This window comes from Myodes glareolus, chromosome 24, assembly GCF_982192425.1.
Source record: "Myodes glareolus chromosome 24, mMyoGla1.1, whole genome shotgun sequence".
Taxonomy (NCBI): Eukaryota; Metazoa; Chordata; class Mammalia; order Rodentia; family Cricetidae; genus Myodes; species Myodes glareolus.
In genome coordinates, this window is record NC_142049.1 from 29,881,943 (window position 1) to 29,900,853 (window position 18,911).

The 18,911-nt window shown below is 45.9% G+C and overlaps 1 protein-coding gene across 2 annotated transcripts in view; it reads left to right on the plus strand.

Annotated features, from left to right (window-relative positions):
- Positions 1-18,911, plus strand: part of Lrrk1 (leucine rich repeat kinase 1) — a 141,904-nt gene that overhangs the window by 53,562 nt on the left and 69,431 nt on the right. For both annotated transcript variants that reach the window (XM_087901569.1, XM_087901568.1), the window contains exons 4-6: positions 3,675-3,846; positions 5,643-5,822; positions 6,934-7,082. In XM_087901569.1, coding sequence (XP_087757695.1) covers positions 3,675-3,846; positions 5,643-5,822; positions 6,934-7,082 — 501 coding nt within the window. The remainder of the gene's footprint in view (positions 1-3,674; positions 3,847-5,642; positions 5,823-6,933; positions 7,083-18,911) is intronic.

Consider the following 18,911-nt stretch of genomic DNA (forward strand, 5'->3'; position numbering starts at 1 on the left):
GAATCAGATGAAGACTGGAGAGAAGGCTCGGTCAGTATAGCCCTTGCAGTGTGAGCCTGAAGGGCCGAGCTTAGATCTTCAGCACCCATGTAAAAGTGAGGTGTGGGGACATAGCGGATAGGGAACTGAAACCGTAGCACTGAGGGAGAGGACAGAGGGAGGTGGATCCTGGGGACTTACTGGGCAGTCAGCCTGGCAGAAATGGGGGTTCTGTGTTCAGTGAGAGACCTTGTCTCATAAGGTAAGTGGGAGAGCGGTAGAGGAAGATATAAGCCAGTCTCCAGCCTCCACCCGAAACAAGCACCAGCAAGACCCTCCAAACACACTTGTGTGCACACGCACAAATAATTAATTGGACAGCACACTGGTTTTGTGTGGCTTCCCTATGAGCTTGTGCGCATAAACATGCCCTAGGAAGACCATGTGGAAGCCTTCCTTTATACAGGGAGATGAGGGCGCAGATGGAAGCTGGTCTTTTATTTTATATTGACCTAAAGACTTCAGAGCCACCAGGCTGGCTCCAGCCAGAGAGGCAGCTCCTTTCTTCCCTGCCTTCTGGGTCCCTCTTGTCTGTGGCTGGTTGTGACATCACTCATCACCTAGTGAGAATGGGGCTTTTAAGCCTGTGATGGACAGGCATCTAGACAGCTCTTAGTCCCGTTGGTCAGTTAATCAATCACTTGTGGCTTTTCTCTGTAACACAAGTGCTTTCCAGGAATGGCTGGGCTGCGGGGTCCCACGTGACCAGAGGAGTGGTGAATTCTTGTTTTCCAGTTGTATTTAAGCAAGTAAGTCCAGCCCCCCTCACTTGCTTGTCAGACATACCATCTCTAATCCGTTCACACCACTTCCAGAACCCAACCGCTCCTCCAAGGGTCCCTCACTGCCCAGGAGGTCTTGAATGAAGAGAATGTGTGTTTCAGAGCCATACAGCATGCAGTTCAGATCCAGGGTGGCTCTGTTGATCATGCAACAACATACCTAAGGGTGGCATGTTCCCATTCCCGCCATGAAAATAGAGACAGACCCTTTGCATAGCTGTACTGAGGACTGCATGTCATTGCAAATGAAGCGGTCATTGCAGTCAGTGCAGCACCCGCTCTCCGAGAACTTGGTGAATGTCTCCAGCGCCCCACCTACCCATCCCTTCCTGCCCACCTGACTCTGCCATATTTTCTGGAGATTTTTGGTTTCTTAACTGCCCTGTGGGTTGTTTTACACACATCCCTGCCGGGAACTTGTCAATTCATGAAGGCCTGCAGTGCCCCCCAACATCTTGTGGTCAACCCAAGATTTCAGTAATGTGCTCTCGCACTCATGGCCCCTTTGTGTGGATGCAGGTCTGTGAGCTCCTATTCTGCCTACTTCACAGCTTTAGATGCCGGGGTAGCTGGAATGAGTCGGGACTCAGACAGGGGCCAGTGTCCGCCCTATTGTTTTCTTCCTTTGAACTCAAATCAAGAAACCTGCTGCTGTTTCGTTGTCCATGGATTCTGGTGTGTGGAGCCCCATCATTAGTTACATTCCATCTATCAGTAACCTGTGGGATGGTGTCTTAGTCAGGGTTTCTATTGATGTGATGAAACACCATCACCATGGAAACTCTTATAAGAGAAAGCATCTAATTGGGGCTGACGTACAGTTTCAGGGGGTTAGCTCATTTTCATCTTGGCGGGGAGCATGGGGGCATGCAGGCAGACATGGTACTGGAGAAGTAACTGGGAAATCTACATCCAGATCTGCAGGCAGCGGGAAACGAGTAAGACACTGACCAGAACTGATTTGGGCTTTTGAAACCCACAGTGGCACCCTTTCTCCAACAAGGCCACATCTAGTCCAACAATCCCTCCTAATCCCAGACAAGTAGTGGCACTCCCTAATGACCGAGCATTCAAATCTATGAGCCCATGAGCCACTTCCTAATGATGGAGCATTCAAATCTATGAGTCCATGAGCCACTCTCTAACGATGGAGCATTCAAATCCATGAGCCCATGAGCCACTTCCTAATGACCGAGCATTCAAATCCATGAGCCCATGAGGTTCCATCCTCAGTCAAACCACTACAGGTGGTTCTCGGGGAGCTTGTTGCTTCCCCCCCCCCGAAGGTTTACAAATTGTCAAATGGCAGTTGAGCACCGGCTCTCTACTCACACAGTGTCCATCTTCATGAGCAAGTGGTTGACATCAGTGCCGTGAGAGAGGAATTCACATAGGCAGGGACAGGTTTTCTTCTGTAAAAAAATACTGCTTGACAATTTCTTACCTATATAATATGTTAAGGCCCTTTTTATCCCCATTGCCCTTCCTATCCTCCTCCTCCTCCCACTGAATCCCTTCTCCTTCCCTCAGGCCCCACTCCTAGTTTTGTCTTTCTCAGCACCCACTGGGTTTAATTGCTTACCTGAGCATGAGTGTTGAGTTATGTCCTGGCTCCGGGGCACCTTACCAGTGGTTGTATCAAAGTAGAAAGATTGCCCCTCCTCCCTCAGCAATCTTTAACTACCAATAGCTCCCAGGAAGGGTGGGTGCATCATGAGCCCCTGCCCCATCCACAATGGAATGTTGGTGGCGGCATCTCCTGCAGGTCGTGTGCAGGTACCCACGGCTCTATTGGTCCGTGAGTTCATGGTCGTGTCGTGTGCAGAAGTGTGTTGCAGCGCTCACCCCCGGTCTCTGGGTCTTACAGTCTTTCTGCCTTCTCTCCACAGTATCCCCAGAGCCTCGGAGAAGGTGGTGTGTGCCTCACTTAGGGCTGAGCACTCCATAGTCATTTATTCTCAGCCTTTTGAAAATTGGAAATTTTTTCCTTTTTTGGACATTTTCTTCTTTTTTTTCATGACACTCATTATGTTATTTTTATGTGCATTGGCGTTTTGCCTGCATGTGTGTCTGTATGAGGGTGTCAGATCCCCTGGAACTGGGTTTACAGACAGTTGTGAGCTGCCATGTAGGTACTAGGGATTGAACCTAGGTCCTTTTGAAGAGCGTCTAGTGTTCTTAACTGCTGAGCTATCTCTCCAGCTCCAGAAAGTTGGATTTTCACTGCTGAGCAGCCTCCTTTCCAATCCCAGGTTTATAAGCTGCATTATATCATTATATCGGAAGTAAACCGATACAGGAATTGTCAGTAAAGTTTTAGTGAAGCTGAATGAGTGTTCTCCAACTTACAGTGGTCTGGCTTCATTTTTGGACTTCCTAACGGTGGGGAAATAACAAGCATTCAGGAATAATCACACCGGATTTTGGATTTTTCCCTGGGGTATGTGCAGTTCTCTCTGTAACACAGAACAACCATGCCAACCACAACTCCAGGTGCAGCGTTGCTAAGCTGCAGCATCCTGGAATCAGTCAACTCCGTACATTGCACATGGTATTTTCAACCTATGGATTTATGCCCAAGTATAAGTTGGAAAGTCTTCTTATGTCTATTAAAATCATTGTTTCCACATGTAATAATACAGAACTCTTGATGAGCTGGTTTCTGTTTGTGTTCTAAGCTTGTGAAGTGGAGTGTGGCTGTCCACTCTCCTACAGCCTTGGTCTAAGCATGGTGCATCAGTACAGGGAGGGTGTTGTCATTCTGGGCGCCTGAGCCGCAGTCTTGCCAGAGACTCAGAGAACTGTCTGAAGTGACAGAACTGGCCTCACTAAACCCTGTCCCATTTTGACCAGGGTCAGTTGCTGAGCATCTCAGCAGCCCACGGAGATCTGGAGACCGTCCGGTTCCTGCTCACGGAGAAGCGCGTGGAGCTGCCGATGGAGCCCACTGATGATAACCCAGCTGTGGTGGCGGCGCATTTTGGACACACGGAAGTCGTCCATGAATTGCTGGAGTCCTTATCAGGTAAAGTGCTGTGCGTGAGCTCCATCACCACTGCCTTTTCTAGCTTTGCCTTTTCTGGAACACAATTGGAATCACATCGTTAGACAATCTTTTCAGATCAGTTTCTCTCACCTAGCAATATGCATTGAAAGCTACACACTGTCTTTTCATCACCCAGCAACTAACCCTTTTTATGGCTAAGCAATACTCCATTGAAAGGCTATACTATGATATGATGTATTTGTAATTTGTTTCTGGTGAACTCAAGGTGTTCTAGTCGCCTACATCTCCCCTGTAGTTTTGGCTCAGCAATGAGGGACAAGCGCCAAAAACATCACTGCAACAAACAACAGGTTGAGGCAGACTCTGGGAATGATCTTTAGGTGTTGTGCCTTTGATGTCAAGGCTGGGGGCTGTAGAAGAACCCTTGCATGGTTTGATATTCTGTAATTGATACCTTGAATTTTTTCATAGTTTTAAAACCAAAGGCCCTATTGTTTCTGTTCTGTACCAGGGTCACAATCACATAGTGGCCTGGTGTGGGTGTATCTATGTGCATTGAGATAGATCTATACTCAATGGTTCCTCCCAGCCAGTGCTCCTGTGTGTGCCTGGAGGGGGAAGGACCTTAGGGATAGGAATCAGTAGAACTTTAAGAAGCTTAAGAAGTAGACTGGATGAGATGAGACATAGGAAGGCAAGAAGGAGCTAAAAGATGACTCTCTTCAGGGCTGCCATGATTAGCTCTGTATGAGTCCAAGAGGATCTGTAACTAGCTGACTCAGCCCCTCCGTTAGTTACTTTTCTATTGTTGTGATAAGACACCGTTACCAAGGCAACTTATAAAAGACAGACTTTGATTGGACGTATAGCTCCAGAGGGCTAGAGTCTATGATGGCAGAGCAGGGGCACAGAGACAGGCTTCAGGAATGTCTTGGTCCACAAGGAGGAAGCAGAGAGCACACTAGGAATGGCTTGGGCTTTTTTGTAACCTCAAAGCCCACCCCAGTGCACACCTCCTCCAACAAGACCACACCTCCTAATCCTTCCTAAACAGTTCCACCACCTGGGGCCTAAGCATTCAAACACAGGAGTCTACAGGAACCATTCTCATTCCCACCACCACAGCACCTGCCTGCCTAGCTTACATCTATTAGACATTTGCCAAGTACCGAGCACCTTCAGAACCTGAGAGACAGCACAAGTTTTTGAAAGGTGCCCTTTAAGGGCAGCTCCTGGGCAGATGGGGGAAACTGTGGTAAAAAAAAAGGAACAACTCTGTGCTCTGTGATTGTGCTAATTTGGATGTGGAGAGAACTTAGCAAACAATGCGAGATCTGGGTGGCCTGGGTGGCCCTGGTGGTCTGGGTGGCCTGCCACTGCAAGCCAAAGGCTGAGCCTCTTGCATGCTCTGCTGCTTCTGGAGCTTCCTGTCCTAATCTTGTATATGCTGTGACCCTGGGACTAGTGTTGAAGGGAAGGGGAAGGCATCTAGAAAAACTACAGCAACCATGGGGAGTTCTTTCTGGCCTTATTCACTATGTAGGCATCTTATTCACTATGTAGGCATCTTTAATCCATCAGGATCACACGGCACATACCCTTGGTACTCAGGCCTTTCTTGGTGGCCTATGATAATGTAGAGAAGTCCTGGATGTGACTTCAAGGTAAGAACACTCTCCACTTGTAGGAAGCATAGCTGTCCGTCAGAGCTAGAATAGCTGTATTTTCTTCCTGGCCAATGGGAAGATGAGATGAGTGCCGGGAGTAACTGATACCATGTAGCCACACTGTCCCTCTGCCCTCCACCCCTCCAGGTCCCTGTAGCCCCCAGCGGCTGCTGAACTGGATGCTGGCCCTGGCTTGCCAGCGTGGGCACTTGGAGGTTGTGAAGTTGCTGGTGCTGACGCATGGGGCTGACCCCGAGAACTACGCTGTCAGGAAGAATGAGTTCCCAGTCATTGTGCGTTTGCCCCTCTACGCGGCCATCAAGTCAGGTGGGTCCCCCACACTCAACCCTGTCCTGCGAAGTGTCCCACTTTCCAGTGTGGCGCTCTGGCCCCACCCCCACCGCTAACTCCAGTGGCGTGTGGAAGGACTTCTGTGACTCCTTCGTTTCTGTGTGTGTGAGTATGAGTGTGTGTGTGTGAGTGTGAGTATGACTATGTGAGTGTGTGTGTATGTGTGAGTGTGTGTGTATGTGTGAGTGTGTATGTGTGTGTGTATCTGTGAGTGTGTGTGTATGTGTGAGTGTGTGTATGTGTGAGTGTGTATGTGTGTGTATCTGTGAGTGTGTGTGTGAGTGTGTGTGTGTATGTGTGAGTGTGTATGTGTGTGTGAGTGTGTGTGTATGTGTGAGTGTGTGTATGTGTGAGTGTGTATGTGTGTGTATCTGTGAGTGTGTGTGTATGTGTGAGTGTGTGTGTATATGTGAGTGTGTGTGTATGTGTGAGTGTGTGTGTGTATCTGTGAGTGTGTGTGTGTGTGAGTGTGTGTGTATGTGTGAGTGTGTGTGTATGTGTGAGTATGTATGTGTGTGTATCTGTGAGTGTGTGTGAGTGTGTGTGTATGTGTGAGTGTGTGTGTGTGTGTGGTGTATATGTGCACACTTGTGTGTGAAAGGCCAGAAGACAACCCCAGCTGTCGTGCTTTGGGACAGATAGGGGAATCACACTTTTGCCTAGAGCCTCCCTGTTCATTTCAGTTGGCCAGCTATCCAGCCCCATGGATCCTCCTCTCCCTCCCGGTTTCTGGGATTACAATCTTACTCTATCATGCTCAGAATCTTTATCTTCATCTGGAGATGAAATTTGGGCCCTCGGCAAGCACTTCGCTGACTTAGCCACCTCCTGGCTCATCTCAGTTTCTTTTTCAAAATAGCTGTTCCTCCCTTCTAGTTTCCCCAATGGGCGGCAGGGACCCAGTATGGCAAGTGGAACCTCATGGGCAGCACTCACAGAGCAAAGTCCCATAAGCTCTTGCTGCCAGGAATTGGCACATCTGGGGGAGTAGCCCAAAGCCTGCTCTCCGAGCACCAAGGCCCCACCAAGAAGAGATGACTTCTGGGTCATCTGAACCCCCTGAGCGTCTCTCTGCTTTGTTCACCAGGGAACGAAGACATTGCCATATTCCTGCTTCGCCACGGAGCCTATTTTTGCTCCTACATCCTGCTGGACAGTCCTGAGCCAAGCAAGCGCCTGCTCAGGAAGTATTTCATTGAAGCCAGTGCCCTGCCCAGCAGCTACCCCGGGAAAACAGTGAGTGGCATGGCCTGTGGGCAGGGCTGGGACACAGCTTTTGGATAGGGCTTTTTTGCCATGTTTCTAAACTGATTAAGTAGGTCATATATATATATTTTAATTTTCCCTTAAACTTAGTAAGGTTTTAAACTATGCAAGTAGGATGTGCTCATAAAAAGTGAGAACTCTGGGGGTGATGTAGTGAAATTTATGAGGCTGCTCCTCTTGTATTGGGTGATCTACCAACCTAGGAAGGATCCCTTTATGTACTTCCATAGAAAAAGCTGTGAGAGATTTGTGAGCCAAGACCAGGGGCTGGGCATGGTGATACAGACAACTGGTCGTGGTGGTACAAGGAGCTGGTATGGTGATGTAGAGATCTGGGCATGACGGCACAGGGAGCTGGGTAGGGTGATGCAGGCAGCTGGGCATGGTGGCACAGCGGGCTGGGCTTGATGGCACAGGCATGTGATCCCAGTGACTGGGGAGTCGAGGGACAGGAAGATCGGGAGCCCAAAGTCATCTTTCCCTACATAGAGAGCCCAAGGTCAGCCTGGGGTACATGGGACCCTGACGAACAGCAAACAAACAAACAAGAAAAAAATATCACCATTTACATTAGCGGCAAGTTGGCTTTTTAAAACATCAGTCAACATCTCCTCAACTCAGTCTTTAAAGTGTGTACTTGGAGGCAAGGTGGTCTCGGTCCTTCTCTTGAGAACGTGCACTTGGGTTCTCTCTGGGTTCTGGGCTCTGCCCCTTCTTACGCAGCCCCATTTGCTGAGGTATGTCTGCTGACGGAGGCCCGAGCTCCTGAAGTGGGCTGCTTTGGAGCCAGCCGCCCACAGCGTCTGAGCTTCTCGGGCCCACCCCTTGGCCAGCCCTAGATACCCCCACCCTGGACCTTCTCATGTTCCTATCCGGGGAACAGTGCTATCAAGTGTTTTCATTTCCATGTTTTATTAATAATACTATTAAATTTTCTCGCATGTTCATAAACTATTTATGTCCTTGTGATGTGAGCTGCCTGCGGATGCTTATTGATTGTTTTCCTGAAGCATTAGCTTTTCATTTTCTCATTGGAGATCACATGTTAGAGGTTTGAAGCCTTTGTGGGTCCTGTGTGTCGCCAGTCTCTTCCCCGATCCTTTGTTTGCTTTTTGCCTGTTTGGCTTGCGCTGACACAGATGTGAGGACAAACAGCCACATGAGTCTGTGTCCTCCTTTACTGGTTCTCTGGGGTCTGGGGTGTGTAAAGGGGGGGGGATTTCCACGCAGGTTTTATGTAAATATTCTGCTAGAGACTCTTACGGTACTTTTATCCGTTTAGTTTTTGCTTTTTAATGTTTGGTTTTCCTGCTCTTCATCTCTGTGTGTTATGTGAGGGGAGGGGGGCTAGCTCTCACATCTCTGACTGGACAGCCAGTTAATCCATCATGGGTCCCAGGAGAAGGGCTGCTGAGTGTGGTGTGAGCTTGTCTGCAATCCCTACTTGAGTGGGAACATCTTCGGTTTGGGGCTAGTCTGGGCTACGCAGCAAGACCCTGACTCAAATATAAACTACACCACACTAGTGAAAATGGAGCTTCTCTTCTCCTCTGGGTTCAAATGCTACAGTTGGCACTTCAGGATAGATATTGGCATGTGTTTGGGGCTTCTGAGTACTGAGTGGTACACAGGGACCAGCCCTTCCTGGTACAGCCTTGCTGTTTGAATACAGGTGCGTTGTTTAATCCTTACAGACTAACAATACAAGCTTCCCGCTCTTTTGTTTCTTCTGAAGTTAACTGTACGCATTCTACCCTGCGCAGATTCCAGCAGGCACCATTTTCGTCATATCAAATGAATGCTTTAGTTGTGTTCAAACATCCGTCCTAGCAACGGAGCCTGTTGCTTCCTTCAGTGGCACGGCGGCATCCCCTTCATGTCAGTCAGGGATGAGTTTCCTAAGACTTCCACTTAGGGTTCTCAGATCACCCTATTTATGTATCTGTTGGTACATGTGTGTACATCACTAGGAACAATAAAAGCTGGGCAGTCATATTGCAAGCAGGTACCTCTCCCGTGTCCTTGGTTGTGAGGTCTTAGTGTCAGTGAATCATGAGCCCTGGCTTTGGGCTTCTTGACAGTAGGCCCTTGTTATATTTAGGTAGGTTTGGTTTTTGCTTAGTGTTGAGTTAAAAAGGCTGCTGAGTTAGGCCAAATCCCATTTGAAGCGCTGGCTTTTCTACATTAATTCATTGATTGAATAAATGATGATGGTAATTGCTGACCCAACCTTGAATTCTTGCAGGAAATACTAACTGGTTTGATGTCTATGGCTGGATTCGAACCACTGACATTCTATTTACAATTTTTACATCTTTGTTTGTAGACAAATTGCTCCTCGGTTTTGTTCCTGTTGTTTTGTTGAGGTTTTCATGTCGCCATTCTTGCTTCTCACGGCGGTTTTAGGAATTTTTCGTTGTTTCTCTATAGATGTTTCATGAGTCTTTATTTTTGCTTCCTTTGAAGCCTTCAGTCAGTTCCCTTATATTCAGTTTAGGAGATTACATTTTGGCAGATCAACGTGCATTCCCTTCAGATTTTGGATGTGCCATTCAGTGCTCACCTACGCATTTTCAAGCACACTTCTATATCTGTATTTCTTTGCTTTTATGATGGTAAGCAGGTCAATGTTTTTCTCTTTCAAACTTTAGCAAAACACCTAATAATGACATTTTAGTGCCCTGCCAAGGAACTCAATTTTATTCAACCCTAAACCAGTCTTCACACGTCCCTCTGTTGAGTATTCTGTGGTTGATGATGAGGTTTCAACAAGACTTAGGACTATTTTTTTTTCTCAAAGTTTATTAAACTACAAAAGTCTCCATTTCCGCCCCTCCTCCCAGCCAGGACTTAGGACTATTTTTAACTCCAGGGTTCATCATTCCAGCTTTTTGTAGCGTCTTATCTGTGACCAAAAGAGAAAGACCAATAAATGCTGTCTCATAGGCATGCTTTGGCAAGAAAACGTGGTTAACATTTGCAACATTCTTATAGCAAGACTCAACCCACAGCAAGTGCCTTTATAAAAGACATTGCCTGTTAATTGTGGTGCATTCAGCCTTCTGTATTCTTAAGGGTGAGTTTCAGGACCCCAGGAGACGGTACCAAAATCCACATGAGCTCAAGTCGGTCATGTAAAATGTCCTAGTTGTTCTGTGTAACCTATGCACGCCTTTCTGTATAGTAAAATCATGGCTATATGGTTTAGAATGCCAAATACAATGCAAAGGGGAAGTCATTGATCCCTACAATGTTGAATTTAGGGAGAAATGACAAGAAATAAAGTTTGTGCATTACACATATGACTTCTTAAAATTAATTTTGATATGGAATTAGGCAAATCCACATGCAGAGTCCATGCAGAGAGGGGCTGCCTGCAATTCCTTTTTAGATGTCTTGAGTTGAATAGTTGTTTATTTTCTGTTTACCTTGCTGATTACATTACTTGCTGATCAAGCCACTTATACACTATTTGTCCTTAACCAGGTCTGGAATGTGGATATAGAGATATGTTCTTCTGTGCCAACATAAAAATGCATGTGACTGTATGTACATGTGTGTCTCCTACTGCTGCTAAGTTCCACAAGGTTGCCTCACATATATGGTTTGATGTCAGATAACCATGTGCTGGCTAGAGTCACCTGAGAGGAGGGAACCTCAATTGAGAAGATGCCTCCATTAGCTTGGTCTGTAAGCAGACAAGCCCATAGAGCATTTCCTTAACTAGTAATTGATGGGTCCTGGGCTCTATAAGAAAGCTGCTAAGCAAGTCATGATGAGCAAGCCAGTAAGCAACACCCATCCATAGTCTCTGCATCCGCTCCTGCCTCCAGGTTCCAGCCCTGTTTGAGTTCCTGCCATGACTTCTTTCAGTAATGAACTATGATGTGAAAGTAAAAGCCAAATAGATTCTCTCCTCCCCAACTTGCTTTGGTTTTGACGTACTGTCACAGCAAAAGTAACCCTAACTAGGACCGAAATTGGTACCCGAAATGGGGTATTATTGTGACAGACCTGACCATGATGTTTGGGGAAGGATTGTGGAAGGACTTTGGAACTTTGGGAAGAAAAGCCATTGAATACTCAAAGCTTGATGGGTTGATGGGCTGTTCTATTAGCGCTTAGATGATCAGAATGTTGGGAGAGATGCAGAGGATGGAGGCCCGACTTGTGCCGTTCCGAAGGGAAGTCTGAGAGCCACTTAGAAATTCAATTGGGACCATTGCATACTTTGAAATAAGAATCTGTGGTTCTGGTCAGCTAGGACTGAAGAATCATCTGTAGTGAACCAGAAACCAACATTACTGAAGTAAAAATCTGTGCTTTACTAGAACAATTGATGTTGGTTGGCTGAAACTGAAAAGTTAGTGGTGATTAAGAGACTAGCATCACTGAGGCGAAATCTTGGAAGTGTTTCCTCCGCGTCGGCACACAGAAGCTGCGTTCCAGAGGTAGCCAAGCTTGTACCTCGTGCTGTCAGCTATCCTTGGTCATGTGTAAGAGTCACCAAGGTGGGACTGGTTTTGAAGTCAAGAAGGGGTCATGGAGAGAAGCTGAGGCTTAGCAATGTGTGACAGAGCTGGGGTCCCTGAAGAGAATCCAGGAGAGGTTACTGATGAAAGTGCAGTCCAGTTGCAAAAGAGATCTTAGCATTCTGGAGGTGCCAGTGCCGTGGCTTAACTGCCAAGAGCAGCAGCAGTGGTGGAGTGGAGACAGCCTATGAGGAGATAATCTGTGTGTACTCAGAGGATAGAGCCAGAGAAATGACCTAGGCCCTTTGGAGGAGGCCTGGAGATTGTGAGTAGATCCCAGACATCAGACAGTTGTTTACATGGCTGGAGTTTGGTTTTGCTTTGTTCCGATTACGACCGTGCCCTGATTCTTTTCTCTTGAAATAAGAAAGTATTTAACTTATTTTTTTATTTTATAGGATTCCACTTGCTTTGGTCATGATGTGTTAACACAGTAATCGTAACTCTAACTATGACAGAAATTAGTACCAGGACTGGGGTATTGTGATGGACATGACCATGTTGTAGACTTTGGATTTTAAAAGAGACTTTGGATATTTTTAAAGAGACTGAGTTATTAAATGTTTTAATATTTAAAGAGTATAGAACTTTTAAAATTTGAAATGTTTATATTGTAATAGATATTATCAATGTGTGATTTGGGGGAAGAACATAAAAGTTTAACAGTGAAATGCTTGTGTCAAGTTGACATGGTGTCTATTGTACTGGCTAGTTTCTTGTATGTTTGACACAACTTGTAGTCATCTGAAAGGAGAGAACCTCAAGTGAGAAAATGCTTTCATAACCCTGAGCTGTAAGCAGACAAGTCTGTAGGGCATTTTCTTAATTAGTGATTGATGGGGACTGTCCCACGCATTGTGTTGGAGCCATCCCTGGGACGGTGGTCCTGGGTTCTATAAGAAAGCAGCTGAGCAAGCCGTGGTGAGCAAGCCAGTAAGCAGCATTCCTCTATAAACTTCACATCAGCCCCTGTCTCAATGTTCCTGTCCTGACTTCTTTCAGTGATTTACTATGATACAGAAGTGTAAGCCAAATAAACCCTTTCCTCCCCAGCTTGGTTTTGGTCATGGCGTTTTTATCACAGCAACAGTGACCTTGACTAAGACAGTCTCTTTAGTCCTCTGGATATCTCAGTCCTAGGAATGGAGTCTGAAGCCTCCTCACATGGCCACATCATACTCTCATCTTCATCAACCTTGAGTAGATTTACTGAGAATTCTTTTAGAGTTATGTTCAACTGTGGGTATGGGTGTGTGTCTGCTGTCTGTCTTTATGTATGTGTGGGTTTGTCTCTCTAAATGTAATGTGTCTCTGTGTATATGTGTGTCTTATGTATGTGTGTTTACACATATGTACACACGCACATACACAAAGAGTGTAGCTGCCCACAGAGAACAGAGCCATTGGATTCTTTTGGAGCTAAAGTTACAGGTAGTTGTGTGCTACCCAGTGTGGACGCTTGCAGCTAAGCTCAGGTCTCTGTGAGAGCCATCTCTCCAGCCCCAGTCCTTGAGACTTTATTTTCTGGTCTTCTGGCAACAACATACAGTGTTAATCTTGTGCGTGCGTGCGTGCATGTGTGTGTGTGTGTGTGTGTGTGTGTCCTTGCACTTCCCATTTGCATGGGACCTTCCTAGCAGAGCATTCTTTCCATCTCTTCTACTACATTGATTGCTACTTTATTTTCACCGTTCTCTTATTCTTACCGGTTTCCTTGTTCCTAAAGAAGACTGATATCCCAACTTCCATACCGCATTACCTTTCTGTGAGCCTTGTTCGCCTTATCCCCTGTAAAACAGGGAGATGTGTAGTGCCAGCAGAGGGGCAATCATGGGCTTATCACAGAACTTGGCCTGCCGTACACACTCAAAGAGTTAATTGTTGTTATCTTCATGTTGCCAAAGGAAATGGGCTCCTCTAATCCTGAATTCATGTAGCAACCGGTTGTTTTCCTGCTCTTTCTTATCGAATTAGTTCATGTTGCACAGCGTGAGACTGTATTGCAGGGAGTGCAGTGTGTCTTCCAAGTGGAAATATTAAAGTACAAAGACATTGCTGTCAGCTCCCTTGCTGCCCAGCAACTAAGACAGTGTCGCTGCCCGAACACCCACATCTCCTTCAGGCGTAGCTCTCCCCAGATCTCTCAGTTTCTGAAGCAGGTCATGCAGGTCTCGTGATAGTGTGTCTTGCTTTCCTGAGCTGGAATGTCCAGGGGTTTCAAACTCTCCACATTCAAACTGTACCTCCACACCGATCAACTCACACTTCAGGGGCGGGACCTGGCCTCAGGAGTTTTTTAAAGTCTCCCAGGTGGTTCCAGTGTACCCCAGATGTTGACAGCCAGTGACCTTGGTTTTCTTGCTATAGTGTTGCAGCAGAGAAAGTCAGAGATCTCTGATCCCTTCTGCAAGATGTCTCCCACCTCACGGGCCAAGGCTAGCCACGGGCTTGGAAGTGATGAGTGCGCCTTGCCAATGAAAAGACAAAGAAAAGACCACACTGCTTTTCCCTCTCCTGGGCTTCTCTGCTCACATCAGAAGAGGAAATGAAATCGTAGCACACGCAGCCTGACTCATTTGAGCTCCCGGGCTTCCCCGGAGCAGGTATTACTTTTGTGATTCAAGTGAATCTCAAAGACAAGTGTCATGGAGTGGGCGCATTGGCCTGCAAAGTGATGTCACCAAAGAGCAGAGAAGGGTGATGGCCAAGGAGGCCAGGCAAACTCAACACCTTTCTGGGTATCCTGTGGGACTGACCTGAGCTGGTGTTATTGTTGGTGCCTTTCCAAATACTGAGCTCCAAATGCTGGCCATTTAAAGAGCACGTTGCCTGTTTGATACACTGCCTGGAAACAACCTTGGCTGTGTTGCCATTCACAACAGTAAATTCTGTAAAGTGGCCCATCACTCAGAAGGACACTGGTGATGGAGGTTACCTTCAGGGACATTTCTAAGGTGTGCCATCTTGTTTTGTGTGGGGAGCCTGCTTCCCCCACTGGTTTATGTGGTTTGGGGTTTGTTTGGGAAACACAGTTTCACTGTATAGCCCAAGTTGGCCTTGAACTGGCAACTCTTCTACCTCAGTGGCCTGAGTCCTGAGAGCCCAAGTGCACCTTAGAGGATTTTTTTTCTGATATATTTGGGCAGGCTCTCGTATAACCCAGGCTGGCCATGAACTTGCTGTGTGTTGAGGATGATCTTGAACTCCTGCTCTTCCTGCCTCTGCCTCCTAAACGCTGGTTGGGAAGCATTCGCTGCCTTGCCCGTCTTTAGTGGGTCCTGTTTTAATGTCCTTCCCGCCCCTCTGTAAGCCGCAGCTAACACAGGGGGCGCAGCCTTCACTGTGTCTCTGGGTGGAGCACCTCTGCTGACTGAGTGGGAACTGCAGAGAAGCCCTTGATTATATTCCACGGCCTAAGGCTCCTTGGATTCTGTCGCTGTTTGGGTAAGGAAGGTTCCAGAAGCCACGACACGTGATCGGATCTGCTCAGAAACACTTTTTAAACAGCAGAAGTGAAGCCAAGTGAGACCTGGTAAAGCCGTTTCCCTGGTTTTGGGTGTCCGTCTTAAACGGACAGATTCTTGCCTACTGAGAGCCTCGCTCATGGTGGACAGCTGAACAGTGTTGCACTGTAATGCAGCAGGAAAATAGCCTGTTGCTTTGACACCTAGAAAAGAGAACTCAGAAACCCCAGGAAAAGCTTAGCCGGGTTCTGGAACCTTCTGGTGCAGCTGCCAGCAGCAGCAAAGGGCTTGTTGGGCAGCAGTAAGGGTTGGAAGTAAACAAGGACCGAAATTAATTTCGAAACAGCTCAGCATGGAAATCATTTTCCTTTTTACATCTCTCAGCTGAGTAAAGATAAATTACATCTTACCATTGAGAGTTTGCCATTCATATTCATCTTTAGATTGTCCAAGACTTACATAATTTAACCACTGGTGGTCCCCCAGCCGGTCTCTGCCTTGGAGCTGAGCAGCAGGTTGTCAGTGCTGAAGCAGGTCTTTGTCTGTGCGCCCTGGGTGGGCATTTTTATCTGCACACTGCACAGGGAGGGCCAGGGCATCCAGTGAGGCTCCTGCTTCCCCTGGGCCTGAGGGAGCTGCCAACTGCCCCGATCGAGTAGGGGCTACATGCTGGTTAAACCTGTGGTCATAGACTAGAAACTCTTTTTCTGAAGAATAACTAAGACTTTTGGGGAGCACTTTCCTCCTAGATAAGGTCTCACAGTTACCTAGTGCAAAGGATTTTCTTCAAGAACATTTATGTGCGCGTTGCCACCATCTTAATTCCTTGAACCCCTGAGTGGCTGAAGGTTCTGTTTCCGGTGGCAGAGGCAGAAATTAGCATTCCCAAATTTGTCTCAGGATTAGTGAGGCTCCAAAGAAGTAAAGGCAGTGCTGTTAAGATCCTGAGTTCTCTCAGCCTGGCCTATTCACCCCCTACTTATGTAAAGAAAGAGAAAGCCATTTGCTACCCTCAGAGGATCCCAAAGCAAACTCAGGCATCTTCCTGTCGATTTTACCTTTCCTGGTCTTGCTATAGTGGTCATAGCCATTACCTGCGGCTCTGCTTCCCATGGTTTCAGTTATTCACAGTCAATTTTGGTCCAAAAATAGTAAATGAAAAATCCTAGATAAAACCATGCTTAAGTCTTAACTGGTTTGCCATTCCAAGTATCATGGGGAACTCTCACACTCCTCCGACCCATCCCTTCTCGGTGTGATGCACCCCCTTGTCCAGTGTCTCCATGCTGGAGTTTGTAGCTGACTAATAGTCACTTAGCAACTGTCTCAGCTCCCAGATAGACTCTCAGGGTATCCCAGGGCTTATGCTTACCTAATCCTTATTTTACTAATAGTGGCCCAAATGCACAAGAGGAAATGCTGGCAGTTCAGATATACATTTTGCGAGAAGGACAAAATTTACTTGACTTCTATTATAACTTTTTATTATTATTCTGTTGTTAGTTTTGTTGTTGTTATTTTACTATGTGTAATGTGTAAATTTAACTCATATAACTGACATAAATATATACACATACACAAATATATATATACATCCATGTGTGTGTTTTATATATATATGTATATATATATTGAATATATATATACATATATATATATATATATGAGCATGGAATATTTAGGGCCGGTATTAGCCACAGTTCAAGCATCCCCAGAGCTCCCAGGATGTCTCCCCATGGATAAGACAGGACTGCTGTGTTGTACACAGGCGTTATTTTTCTCTGGTCTTCGCAGACTAACTTTCCAGTAGGTGTCCGTCCTGTCCCGTGGGACAAAATACCAATGGAGCCGTTCTATACGGCCAGGCCTCTTAAAGAGTTCTCCCAATCCCAGCCTCTTTTAGCCCAACAAATTGTTACAAGTATATAGCTGTATAAGGCATACAAATCAAACATGTACTTGTAATAAATCATAAATGTTCTATTTCTAAACAATTCTTTGTTACCTATAATTTACAGGTCACTAGAGATTAAAACAAATTTGCGTACTAATGAGGTGGATGTGCTTGCTTCCTCGTTTTTACATAAAGGATTAAATCTCTGTTGAATATTTGGTGCTGCGGGACTTAGAGCTTCATCAGTATGGTTCAGAAGCCGCTGATACTTTGATTTTCTATGTCAAAAAGACCATGTCACATAAATTTGTAGTATAAGGTAACAGAAGTATGATTAGGGCCATCTCAGAAAGCTCTAGAAATTCTGTCATAATCCAGCATGAGCTCATTGAGTGGTTGTTTTTTTTTTTTAATGAAACCCATCCACAAATCAAACTATAGTTTCTAAAATCCCACAGTCTAGCACAATACAGTCTATAGGCATTCTTATTATACTTACATGAGACATGGCAGTTGGGAACTCTTGGAGATGTTTGTTTTCCTTAAACTGTTGTGCCTCTGTAAAATTTTATATGTAGTGAAAAGCCTTGCATTTCATGCCTTAATCCAGCCTCCAGACCGAGGTGTTTCAGGAGCCTTTGTTGGCGTGCTGGGACAGTGCTCCGTGCCACGCGACTGTGCTTTGTGCTTCCGCCTGTGACTCTAGTGAAGTCACGCAATACTACACGGTAACACCACACGGTGACACCACACAGTGACATCACACGGGTGACATCACATGGGTGACATCACACAGTAGCACCACATGGTGACACCACACGGTAACACCACACGGGTGATACCACATGGTGATACCACACGGTGATACCACACAGGTGACACCACACAGGTTTGCCCTGGCTGCTCTGCTGGAAACAGCTCAGGTTTAAGACACATTCTGTTTGGAGCTGCTTCCCAGTCAATACGTGTTCAGAAGCCTTCTACCGTTGCCAACGGTTTGTAACTCCTCCACACCGCCACCCCCACGTTCAGTTTCAAGGCCCCATATGGGGTAACAAGTTACAGTTTAGGAAGCTTGGCTATAAGGAAGTAGTTATATAAATTACTCGTGTTTCGCGAAGAGCAGAGAAAATGATTGATAACCTGGACATACAGAAGACCATTGCTTGATCTTACAGGAGAAACTGGAGAACACAAAGACGAAGAATGAGAGAGTGGGAAGCATCTTAAAAGTCAGGACTGTTGGGTATAGTCAGAGGTTTCGATTAAACACACTGCAGGCAAGACTGCAGACAGGCTAGAACTGAGCTTGGGAAACTCATTGGAACCATCCAACTTCCCTCTGTCTCATAAATATTGTAAAGCACACATCAATTATATTTTTTTAAAAAAGAGATGGTTGGCATTTCCAAATGTTAAAAGTGTGCTTCCAAATATAAATATAAAAGCATATTTCCAAATATAAAGACATAATATGGATGCATTTATATAGTAAAATTATTTATACCAAAAGGTATTTTTAAAATAAACCTTTTTAAAAAGGGGTAGTAGGGCTGGAGAGATGGCTCAGCAGTTAAGATCATTGCCTGCTCTTCCAAAGGTCTTGAGTTCAATTCCCGGCAACCACATGGTGGCTCACAACCATCTGTAATGAGGTCTGGTGCCCTCTTCTGGTCCACAGGCACATACGCAGACAGAATATTGTATACATAATAAATAAATAAATATTTTAAAAGGGGGTAGTAAAATTAGTGAAGGTCATATCTGAAGTCTCACCTAATATAGAGGCTGGGGAGATCCAGAACAGCCTAGGCAACATAGGGAGATACCAGCTCAACAAAACAAAGAAATAGAAAGCAAACTGACAAAAAAATCCAAAATAGATCATTACTGGATATGATTGATACCA